Source organism: Leucopleurus acutus (assembly GCF_964270905.1).
Source record: "Leucopleurus acutus genome assembly, chromosome: 9".
In the NCBI taxonomy this organism is placed as follows: Eukaryota; Metazoa; Chordata; class Mammalia; order Artiodactyla; family Delphinidae; genus Leucopleurus; species Leucopleurus acutus.
The window spans coordinates 84,140,622-84,153,100 of NC_139144.1; the positions used below are offsets into that span (position 1 = coordinate 84,140,622).

Genomic DNA, 12,479 nt, shown 5'->3' on the forward strand with positions numbered 1-12,479 from the left:
TTCACTTAATAGCTGGTGGTTTTAAATTTCGTAATGCATTGCTGTCATACATATACTCTCATAAAGAGAAAAAAAAACACTTTTCAACTATGTGGTTAAGAACTCTAAAATAAGTAAATAATAAAATAAGTCAAGGATATAAAATTCAAGTATAAGCTCAAATAACACAGACAAGGATTCAAGCTGTAGCTCTAACACTGCGTGATTTCTTAGCCATACACTAAACTTCTCTGGGTTCCAGTTTCTTCATCTACAAAAGGAAAGAATGATCCTGATTTTATGTCCCAGCTCTAAAATTCTGAAATCCAGTATGTCTGAAATCAATGCCCATTTGCCATCTCAAATTCATGTATTGAAATTCAGTATGAAATCTCAGAAGTGGCCTAAATAAGTTAAGAACAGGAGCATATGAGCTAAATGGCCACTCTGTGGTGCAAATGTAAAGATATTGTCCCCCACAGACTTTTTCTCTATGCAAGGAGCAAATGGGTAGGACAGAACACATTTTCATGCTGGGAAAGTTATCTTAGTTTCCTTTCATTCTGAATCACCATTTCCAATGGTGCGATCCCTCCCCCAGTTCACTCATATGGACTCCATGAATCTGAGTGAACGGGTGAGAGCTTCCACCTTTCACAGGCACCCAAAACAGGGAAAGGTTGAGGGAGAGTCACACCTGAAAAGTGACATAGTTACTCTGGCACCAAAAGTAAACTGACAGGCCTTTTAGAAGCTAATTATTGAGGCTGCTAATTGGTTCACTGACAGAATTTCTTGTTTGTGGGAAGAAACATATCTGTGCACTGCTTTTTTCCATTACCACTATTTCTATTGTCATAAATAAGAAGCAACAGGCCATTTCAAGTAGCATATGCTCACCACCATTTAGCGTCTGAGTGTCAGCCGTACACAAGCTAAGCAACAGGGCCCCAACCTCCTGGCTGAGAATTCAAACCCACGAGACAAGGAAAGCACTTCAAATTCATTAAGATGGTGTATATGTCTGTGTGAGCAACTTGAAGGCAAAGGTGATCTGCTCTTTGTCTGTGTCTCTAGCAATCTCTGGCACGAGGCTGGCTATCCAAAATGAATAAATAAGTGAATGAAGAATGAATGAACGAATGAACAAATTGCTGAATGAGGCATAATGTTTTAAGATGCTATACCGACCGGATTTTGAGGGTTGGTCAGAGAATGTTGTTTTGGTAAGGGCAGAGCTATTTACAATTCATGATGGAGAAATGAATGCCAAGACACAGTGTGACCCAAGAGAGAGACTGCCTTTGATTAGCAGTTGCTCTGCACGTGCTCAAGTTTCCCTGCAATATTCACTATCAGGCCTCACTAGGAAAGACAGGAAATCAGAATGATGGCCATTACAAAATTCAACTGAGACCTCCAGAGAAAAACTCTCTACTGTCAGTGAGGGTCTTGCTGGACAAAACAATGTCAGGTAAGGGACTGATCAGAGGAAAAGCAGGAAAAAGAAAAAACGAGATGTTGAAGGGGAGCAGCGGAAGACGAGTTCAGGCAGAGGTGTGAGTGGGAGAATAGGTGGGTGAAAAAAATGCACCATCGGCTTCCCTGGTGGCACAGTGGTTGAGAGCCCGCCTGCCGATGCAGGGGACGCGGGTTCGTGCCCCGGTCCGGGAAGATCCCACATGCCGTGGAGCGGCTGGGCCCCTGAGCCATGGCCGCTGAGCCTGCGTGTCCGGAGCCTGTGCTCCGCAGCAGGAGAGGCCACGACAGTGAGAGGCCCGCTTACCAAAAAAAAAAAAAAAAAAAAAATGCGCCAAAACAAGGAGAGCAGAGTTAGACCCACAGTCCTCAAGGGAGGGTGTGGGTGTTTGGGTCGAGAGGAGCAGAAAGGCATTAAGTCTGGGAGAAGACAGGGAGGGAGGAAAAGAGAAGAGGTCAGATAAATGTCTATGAAATAACACCCATCAACAATGATAACAAGTATAAAAGAATCTTTCTTCCTTTTTGAGAAAGACAAAGGGAATTTTAAGTAGGATTAAGTAGTAGTAGCTTTCAGAACTCAGCAGAAGCAATAATAACTATATAAATAGCTAAGTGGATGGCAGGAATTACTTCACTTTGGAATTCGGCCAGCATATCAAAGTTAACAGTAATATCACATCTTTTTGAAAGCTTTCCTGAGATTCTAGGGGGGAGATCATCTCAGAAAAACTGTACCAAGTTAATTTTAGGAAGAGGATGCTCCTCACTGCTGAAGACATTCTATCTCCCGAAAATTGATAAGACAGAAGTTCTAGCCTGCTGGAAGCACTCTCTTATCCACGTAAATACATTGCCAGTATTGCCCCCAACGGATGCAATTATGTTTACAGATTACCATCGCCTAATGTAAAATTTGACTCAAAACATAACCCACAAAGGATGCTCTAAATGCCGCAGAAAGGACCTGTGGATATCCCACTTTCAGAGTTCTCTAACTTTTGGACTCATTGTGAATGGTTAAGATGTAAACCTTGTAAGGCTAGATTTTGAAACACGCACAACTGTACACATTCATTTCTGGATTAGGTGGAATTGGGCAAATTGGAAATATAATGTTCAAACCCTGGACACCTCTACTCATGAATATCCTGTAGGTTTTTCCTCTTACGTACACTACGTACATTTCCTCTTTGACCACTAACGTGCTGACCATCTTCTTTGCTTCCCAGAAATAGAGATAAAAACTGGGTGCTGATGGCAATTTGGGGTACAAGTATCTTCTCTCACCATCTGGAAACATTCATGTGTTACTGTTTCCCAAAAAAATAAGTTAGAATATTGCGTTCTTTATTTATTTTCTACCCAGGGACAAGTTATTTTAGTATCATTCACAATGGAATTTGCATGAAAATCTGTTTACTGACCCCATTCCATAAGGGTGCATTTGCCCTAGCACTTGGAGTAAACACCATTTTCATTGCACTAGAAATAGTTCTAATTGGGCAGATTGTTACAATTTTAGCAACACCCAAATAAATCAAAGGAATATGCAGCAGACATGCCACCAAGTCTGGATTATACAGCAACCCAGTTCAGTATGCCTGAAATAAGGATTCCTTATACACCATCAACAAATGCTAAAAGAACATCTGTAGACATCAAAATTTTTTGGAAAATATGAGTTTCGGGAAACTGATGATTCTGAAAACAGTATGTTAAAGAGTTATGTGATTAATTGCTAATTTTATCATATATATAGTATATATGTACATATATATCATATATACAAATATATATAAAGAATGGAATTCATTCATTTCACTAACTGGTAAATTTTCATTAATATGATCTAAACATGTGGATGATCAAACAATAACATTCAGAATTCAAAACTAAGCACCTTGGGGCTTCCCTGGTGGCGCAGTGGTTAAGAATCTGCCTGCCAATGCAGGGGACGTGTGTTCAAGCCCTGGTGCGGGAAGATCCCACATGCCGCAGATCAACTAAGCCCGTGTGCCACAACTACTGGGCCTGCGCTCTAGAGCCCCCGAGCCACAACTACTGAGCCTGTGTGCCACAGCTACTGAAGCCCACACTCCTAGAGCCCATGCTCCGCAACAAGAGAAGCCACCGCAATGAGAAGCCTGCACACCGCAACGAAGAGTAGCTCCCGCTCGCCACAACTAGAGAAAGCCCGCACGCAGCAACGAAGACCTAATGCAGCCAAAATAAATTAATTAATTAAATAAATTAAAAACAAAACGTTAAAAAAAACACACACAAAAGCTAAGCACCTTGTAACATATACCTGAATGAGAAACACATCAGGTACTCTGTGTATAACTTCTCCTTTCAAACCTTTCTATAAACTGCCTGCTCTTTAGATCCCATTATTCATTGACACGCAAACTCCTCTCCAATAAGTTGAACCTCTGCACTGTTCTTCACACACCTCCATGCCACTCTCTGCTGACCCATCCTTGCCCTCATTTCCGATGCTTTCTCAAATCTTTCTTGTTATCAAACACTCGCCTCCTCCATGAAGCTTTGAATTTTACTTGAACTTACAGTCATACATTTTCTGAACTTCCTCAATATCTATGTCCAAATTTAACACTTAATCGTAGGATTGTTTTGCTCTCTGCTTATGTACGTGTATGTGTATCTCTTTTTCCCAATTAAATAACATGATTGAAAGGTAACACCTCCCTCTTAAGCCTCTCCCTAAAGTTTCTGTCAAGATCCTACTCCACATTTAACTTCGCTTTCCCTTGATAGTTCTTCTGACTGCTACGTTTATCTGAAAACATGCTTAGGGCTTCCCTGGTGGTGCAGTGGTTGAGAGTCCACCTGCCAATGCAGGGGACACGGGTTCGTGCCCCGGACTGGGAAGATCCCACATGCCGCGGAGCGGCTGGACCCGTGAGCCATGGTCGCTGAGCCTGCGCGTCCGGAGCCTGTGCTCCGCAACGGGAGAGGCCACAGCAGTGAGAGGCCCGCGTACTGCAAAAAAAAAAAAAAAAAAAATGCTTAAATGTGCCCTGTCTTAAAGAAACTTCTGAAACCCTGCTTCTTTCTCAAGCTCTCCCACCATATCTACTTTCTTTCTCTGTCAAACTTCTTTGAAAAGCATTCTTTCCTCTACTTCTACGCGCACTCTATCTCCAGCCCTCTCAACTTGAGTCTCCACCTGCGCGCACCCCATCTTCTCTCCTGACTCCCAGTTCATCTCCTCCCCCAACCGCAATGCTCATTTCCTCTTCTGGCTCATCCCCTAGAGGCTCAAGTTGTCATCCATCGTATCTGCACAATTTCCTTCAGCAACTGCCTCTCTGTCCTCGTCTTTAACTTCCAGGTCTCCACCTGCCACTCCCTAATCTGTATTTTTAGTGCAGCACACAATGTGGGGTGCCAGACCTTATGCTGCCACCTGCTGGGGAGTTCCATGAGGCGAGCTTAGAACCAAATTCAAGGTCGTCCCTCCACATCTACCATCCATGCTGTCCTTTCTGTTAAGTAATTCTCCTAGACCTAGTTGTCAAAGATTTAACATTCAGAACCTCCATCACTTACCACCATCTCCCCTGCATTAATCACTCACTGTGTACTGTAAATACTACCTACTACAATCTCTGCACTCTGTGTTCCACCTCTAACTAGCACATCTCATTTAAGCTGTGACTGCCCATTACAGGGGCTACTGGATGGGCCCTGATTGACCTTTCTCCTTTCTCTCCCCTGATCTCCAACCCTCCCTACCCTTCTGCCAGAGGAATCTTTTTGAAACAGGTATCTGAGCAGTGCCTTAAATGAAAAGCCTCATGTAATTCTACCCTACAGGTAGGATAAAGCCCCAACTCCTCAGCTCTGGAGCTTCTAGGAAGAACTCCAAGGTCCTGCATGAGCTGGCCTGTCTCTTTATCCTCTTCTTTCCTCACTTCCCCTCTCACTCCCTATCTTCACTCTCACTCACTCTGGCCTCCCTGACCTTTTTGTATCTGTACCTTGAACCGAAGAGGCTTGCCCTGGATCCTAGAATGGGCTGCCCTCATATCTTCACATGGCTGACGACACCGGCCACTCAGGTCTGGTCTCAAATGTCACCTCCTTGGCAAAGCACCCTGACCAAACGATCTACAGTAACTGCCACCGTCCCTCCCGAGACCACCTGGTCACTCTTTTCACATTTACTCTTGTATTTCTCCGAGGCACCTGGAAGTCTCTGTTCCTTTATACGTTTACGTATTTAGTGTCTGTCTTTTCACACTCAGATGTAAGCCCTGTGAGCAGGAACTTTGCCTCACTTCACTTACCCCAGCTCCTGGAAGTCACATCCTCCACAGGGGGGCCCCTATTTTCACATCCCCATCCTTGCTCCATTTATATGGCTGCTCTAGCACTTATCAGATTACATCTCTTATTTGAACAGCTATTTCCAAAGGAAGTGAATCACGGGCAAGGAGGTCATATCAAAATGTCCGGGCCAGGGGTAAGCAAGGGAGGCGTGTCTGGTTATAAGATGCTCATTCAGTGTAGAAGATTTTAGTGTAGAAGACTTATGCATCTTTGTTAAAATTACCCCTAACTTTTTATGTTCTTTTTAATCATGCTGTACATATTTCATTTTCTATGTGTTAGTTTCTAATATATATATATAAATGGATTAGAAGGATGTTTATATTGACCTTGTATCTTGAATTGATCTCACTAAATGTACTACTTAGTTCTAAGTCATTTTTAAAACTCCATAGATGTTTCTACGTACATAATCATGTTTCTGCAAATAAAAAGTTTCATTCTAACACTCAAAAAATGCACATTTAATATCACTATTATTTTTCAGCACAAGATATAGAAAGTAGAGCATCAAAAAAAATCATAGCTGATAGAGCTGTGCAAGATATGGGGAACATGGACTGAAATAGTTGAAAAACACTATCTTAGAGCCATTTGTTATGATCTGTCATCCTCACTACATTTTGAGCTTCTGGTGAGCAAAATCATGTCTTGCTTATTTGTAAGTATCCCACCAAACCTCATAAAGTACTTTGCCTAAAGTAGGCACTCAATAAATGTTTTTTTAAATAGAATTAAAATATCCCAGTGTTGGACACATGCCACATGTTCGGTACATACTTGCCCGTTGACTGTAAGAACCAGTGAGCACACCTAAGTCTGTGGAACGATCAATGTAAGCTCAGCCCCGCTGAGAAACTATAACAAGAGACGTGAGGAAGTAGAAGATACCGTCATCATTATCCACATAGAAAAACTTCATTTCTCAGATAACGATAAAACGAATGCACCAAGGAAAACATTGAAGTGGCTACCTGTGCATTTCTTTACGTGACTGTTCCTTTTTCCATGTGATCCTAACTTGCATCCAAAATTCTCCTCCCAGAATTCCGCAAACCATACATTTCTTCGATTATTGGCAAGAGTTCGGCTTCTAAAGTATCGATCGAACCCTATTTTAAAGAAGAAAGGTATGATTTTAATATTCGTCCAAAATCAAGACCAAATACCATCAGAGCTTTTGAATAGATATTATATGATGTTGTGATCATTGCATGAAAAAATATGTATAACAGATGGGGGAGGGCAGCCAATAACCCAGCATTAAGGCTTCCCTTGTGGCAAGAGTCAGTGGGGATCAGTGGACAATATCTCCACTCCCACCATTCACCATTCAGGCACCTGACTCTAGGGATGTACACAGCAGGTAAGCCTGTTGGGTGGCATCCGCACCACCTCTGTCTCTCCTCTGTGTCTCCCAGCGGCAGCAAGCAGTGACCTCATGCTGAATATTCAAAACCAACCCAGACTTTTCTCATGCTCCTCTCTCTCCCCTAGCACGAGTCAATGTTCCAGGCTTCCGTGCTTCTACTTGCCTCAAGGTTTATCTGTCCTGCATGTTCCATTTTCAGCTAATTCAATAAACTAATCACTACTAATGTAATCTTCTGGAGTCATGGGTAATGGGCTAGTGTCATTCTGCTCAGGTAACCAACTCACTGAAGGGAGACCACCTGGAAATAGTGCCTTATTCCCAAGGATAATGGCAAAGGTAGGAATGTCAATCACTGTCGAGATCATTGGAAAAGATATTTGGGAGACAGACTGCCTTTCAGAGATGCTCCACATCTTTGCTGTTGCATTTATTTACCCATAGAGCCAGGCCAGCATCATGTCTTCATTTGCTATAAAGCAAGCACTCTCCTTCCAACAATGCTATAACCATTGTATACAACCATGGAAATATGCAAACTTAGAGGGCAACTACTAACATCACGGAGATATCCAAGGCCAACAGCAGTACCCCCTAAAAAAAAATCTAGTGGGTACTCTTTTCTAATAAAAATATATATATATATATACACAATATGTTGAGTTAAATAATTACTGTCTTGACCATTCTGCCATCAGCCCTAAAAATTCTATCGAGTCATTAATAATGGATTCATCTCATCGTATGCTGATAGCCTGATTTTGCTTTTTTGAGTTTAGATTCAGTTGGAATGAAGCAAATTCTCTACAGTGCATCCTTACCATCAATTGACGCTCTTTTGGGCAAAATTGTCACAGCCCCTTCTGCAATCTCCTCCTGCTGATAAACAGGTGCTATTTTGGATCCCCAACTATCTGAGCCAATCCAGAGAAAATGCCCACTTTGGTTTAACTTTTTCGCTGCTTCCAATATCCTCCTATTGGAATAAAAAGAAATAAAACATACCACATTTACCAAGAAACTCTACACTTGTGAATGTTACAAGACCAGCTATATGAAGTCATAAACACTCAGTAGGTCACCATTAAACAACCAGTCAATCATTCTAACCGCCTGAGTCTTATCATCACCTAAAGGGAATATATTGGAGACTTTAACTCCAGCAGCTGATAATTAGCCTTATCCTTAACCTCATTCACATCATTCTGTTTATCATCGTTATTTGTCTCATTTCTTTCAGTCCCCAGGCTTTATTTGATAAACAGATTGGACTGAGAAACTAGAAGGCTGTTGTCTCTATGTAGCAGAAGGCAGTCTGTAATTGCATGAGAATGTTGCAATTCCTATGAAATCTCACAAGATTTTACATTGAACATAAAATATGTCAGAAAAAGGATGTGGGCTGCAAATCTGATCCTACATGAGGAAGAAAAGCAATCAGCACCTGATGTCATCTTCATTAGCAAACATAATCACTGCCCGAGCATTAGGTGTTTCTAGCAGACGCTTGATTATTTTTTCAAATTCTCCAGGTCTTGGTTCACGTGGGATTTTCTGTGATTGAGCAATGCAAACACCACCTATTTAAAAAAAAAAAAAAGAAAGAAACAGAGAAAGTGATTAGGAAAAGACATTTACTTACCACACTTAATGAGGTTAGCTACTTTATAAAAACACGTGACTCAGTAAAGGATATTGTTTCTCAAAATATCTGTCATTCTCACCTACTAAAAGCAATCACCTTTTTGCATTATATGTATCAAATAAATGACATCAATAACTTAATCATACATCAGAGGTTTTTTCCAAGTTTAAACATTATTTTTGTGGATGTCTTTAAAAAAACCAAAGTGTACAAAATGTGGGACAAGAGAGAAAGAGTGGAAAGAAGGCTCTTTTAATTCATTTAACCTAAGTCCAAGGATAAGAGTCTGGATTAATGAAAGGTATGAGTATGTCTTATAGGTGAGACCACCTGTGAAGAAGGAAGGTCCTTTTGCTAATTTTATTTATTAGTAGACTTCCTTTAAGGTTAATTTCCTTTTTTGAGCTCATAGTATTGCAGCAAGATTCTTATGCAGCACCATAATATGTTACGAGACAAGTGGTCTTCAAGACTGAGACACTAGCCAAGTTTCAAAGACACAAACCTTCAGTTGACATATATCTTCACCATGAAAATCAAAATGGCAGAAATCCCATCCCACTCACACGGAAAAAGACGAGAACTCTTCTTTTGGCCTCTCCTTTTAAAGCAACATGAAGCCAAAAAGAAAAGTTTAGAAAAGATCTCTGCCCCCTGCCGATGGGCTGGGCTAGGAGGAGAAGAAGGTTTCCTTTGTTTCAGTGGTACAGTTATAGCATATTCTGATACTAGGAGAAAAAGCAATATTAGCAAGATGTTTCAATTGCATTATGGTTTAAGCAGGCTTTTTGAGTCGCTTGACAAGAAAATCATAATTTATTTATAGTATTGCTTCAGTAGGCAAAGGCATGTTTTCTTCTAAACAGTTGACAATGCATTCAGTCACCCAAACATTACTGGATGCCATTATATGCTATGCATTGGGCTGGACACTGGGAATGCGTAGTCTAATCCAGCAGTTACCAGCTAGTCTGGGAGAGGGGCATTCCAATAAATTATCATGGAACATGTAATAAATTTTAGAATGGAGAGAGTATACCACACTTTGGGAGCACAGAGGAAGGAGTAACTCAAGTGCTTGAGAGAGCTGGATTTTAAATGGCAAATATACATAAACATAGGGACAAAAATGGGACATTTCTGGTAGAAGCCAAGGTATGAAAGAACCTTGCTTGATCGTGACCTATGGTTGAGACTGGCTGGGGCTGAGGTTGGAAAGAATGGACAGGTCCAGCTTGACAATGACTTTGTTATACACGCCAAAGAATTTGGATTTTATCTTGAAAAGGATGGGAACCCACTGAAAGTTCATGAGCAGGAGAATTACATGATGAGCTGTGCGCTTTAGGAAGAAACCTCAAGTAGGCAAACAAAGACGAACCATGTGGTAGCCAGACAATGGGTGTCCAGTGTGCTGTGATCAGACTTAACATACGTGACAATACTGTATGAATAACAGTGCTAGAGTACTGAAGGTTATTTTTTGTATAAGTTAGAGCACTGCCAAAGTTACCCCTGCAATAGAAATACCCTCACTAACCCTACACTATGCTCTTCAGGGGTGGGAATTGCCCATAATCCACAGACAGAGCCTGTAGTTAGTTAGTCTACTGATATGCCATGAATAGCTGTGATGATTGATTCATTCCTTCAGTAAATATTTATGGCGTGCCCACTATCTGTCAGATACCATGTGGGGCATGTGGATTTACAATGGTGAATAAAATAGACACGGCCCTTGCCTTCACAGAGTTTAGAGATGTTATGGGTAAAACAGGCTTAATGCAAAACAAACCCGCAAAATAAGTATATAAGTTATGGCAAGTCCTAAGAGGAAGAGCAAGGACATTTAATTTAGATTGAGGAACATTTGGGAAAAGTGTCCCTAAAGTTGGTATCACTTGGTTAAGGTCAGAAAGAAGAGAGAATGCGAGAGCATCACATGGGAAAGTGCAGGAAAGAGCCAGTGGAGTTAATGAGTGAAGGGGAGAGAAGTGTGAGACAAAAATGAGAGGTAATTTGGGGGCTAAATCATGCATGGCACGCAGAGCCTACAGAAGATTATGTGTAATTAAAGTGCCTGACATTTAGAAGCCCATAGGAATACGTCTTGTCTATGACCGCCGCATTTCATGGGAGAAAAATGAATGAGGACCATTGAATTATGTAAGAGGGCAACCTGGAGTGAAAAGAATAGGAGGCCATGAGCCCAGTTAGGAGGTTATCAGAACAGGCAATGGGAAATGATGACTAGGGTAATGCTGCTGGTACTGAGGAGGGGCAGGTGGACCTGTAAGAATTTGAGTTAGAATCAGTAGGGCTTTGTAATATTTTTCCCACCTTTATTGAGACATGAATGACAAATAAAAATTGTATATATTTAGGTTGTACTGATTGGATCTAAGTAGTGAGGTAGTGGGAAACCATTAAGCATGACTCTAAGGTTTTGGCCTTGGTGATCAGTTTGTGTGATGACACTATTAAACAAGTAGGCAACACAGGAGGGTGAACAGGTTTGGAGAGGAGGAAAGAATGATTTTGATTTAGGATAAGTTGTTTTCAAAGTACCCATGGAACATCAAACTGAGAAAAAGTGAGTCTGGAGCTAAGGAGAGAGAAGGCAGTTGTAATCACAATGTTTCCTGATGCAGATACAGTAAGAAGTTGAAGTGTTGGGAATGAAGAGATCACTCAAAGAGAATATTGAAATCAACAACAGGAAAAGGTGAGTGACAGAGCTCTCAGAAAACCCACCAGCTTGGGAAAGGGAGCTAGTGAAAGAGACTGGACAAAAGTGATTACACATTTTGAGGAGAAAACTTTGGGGACAAAGTCTTACGTTGAAGACTATGCATAATGTGTTTAAAAATCAAACAAACAAACAAAAAACTGTGGTGAGTGGAAGCATTAGGTAACCACAGAAATGCAAGACCCAAACTGTAACACTCTCTGGGGAACAATAGCTGTTTCAAAATATGACTGCTCTTTCAAGAAAATTCCTCTGATTACTTAAGGGTCCTATTAAAGACATGTCATATCCAAAATATCATTCTGAGATTAATCCTGACTCCATAGCCAGAAGAAATGAAGGCCAGAAAATTTTTATTATGACTATTTCAGATGAGGCAAACAGGCAACGCAATCCAGACATACGGTTTAGTCTGAATTCATTGATGTATTCATTTACTACAGATCTAGTGAACATTTTTGTTTGTAAAAAGCTGAGTTGGGTTGGAATTTTACATAGTCTATTCATATGTTTTTATTCCTTTACCGCACCTTTTATTTGTCAGCCTGGTCAATCGGTATTTTCCTGGAAAGAGGGACTGCACAATTAATTTATTTCAGCCGAGCAAATCCTTATGAAGATCCTGCACCACATGGCATTGTGCTATTTGGTGCCTTATGGATATTTTATTAAATTGTGGAGTGTGTACTCTCAAGTAATTGGAGTTAGAAGATTAGGATTTTTTTCTTAACCTTGAAACTCATTCACAATTTCTGTCTTCACATCAGTCAAGAAGCCACACTCATAAGCACTCATAAAAGCACATATCGTCTACTGCATTTCCGGAGCTGTGGACATTGTCTCCCATTCTGTCCAAAAAAGTCTTATAATTGAATGACAAGAGGTACACATAAGAA

The 12,479-nt window shown here is 40.9% G+C and overlaps 1 protein-coding gene across 4 annotated transcripts in view; it reads right to left on the reverse strand.

Moving 5' to 3' along the window:
* GRM8 (glutamate metabotropic receptor 8) overlaps window positions 1-12,479 on the reverse strand; it is a gene marked incomplete at both ends in the record, with an annotated part of 749,142 nt that overhangs the window by 425,192 nt on the left and 311,471 nt on the right. For all 4 annotated transcript variants that reach the window (XM_082847030.1, XM_082847028.1, XM_082847031.1 and 1 more), the window contains 3 exons: window positions 6,792-6,929; window positions 8,011-8,165; window positions 8,634-8,769. In XM_082847030.1, the coding sequence (XP_082703156.1) occupies window positions 6,792-6,929; window positions 8,011-8,165; window positions 8,634-8,769 (429 nt within the window). The remainder of the gene's footprint in view (window positions 1-6,791; window positions 6,930-8,010; window positions 8,166-8,633; window positions 8,770-12,479) is intronic.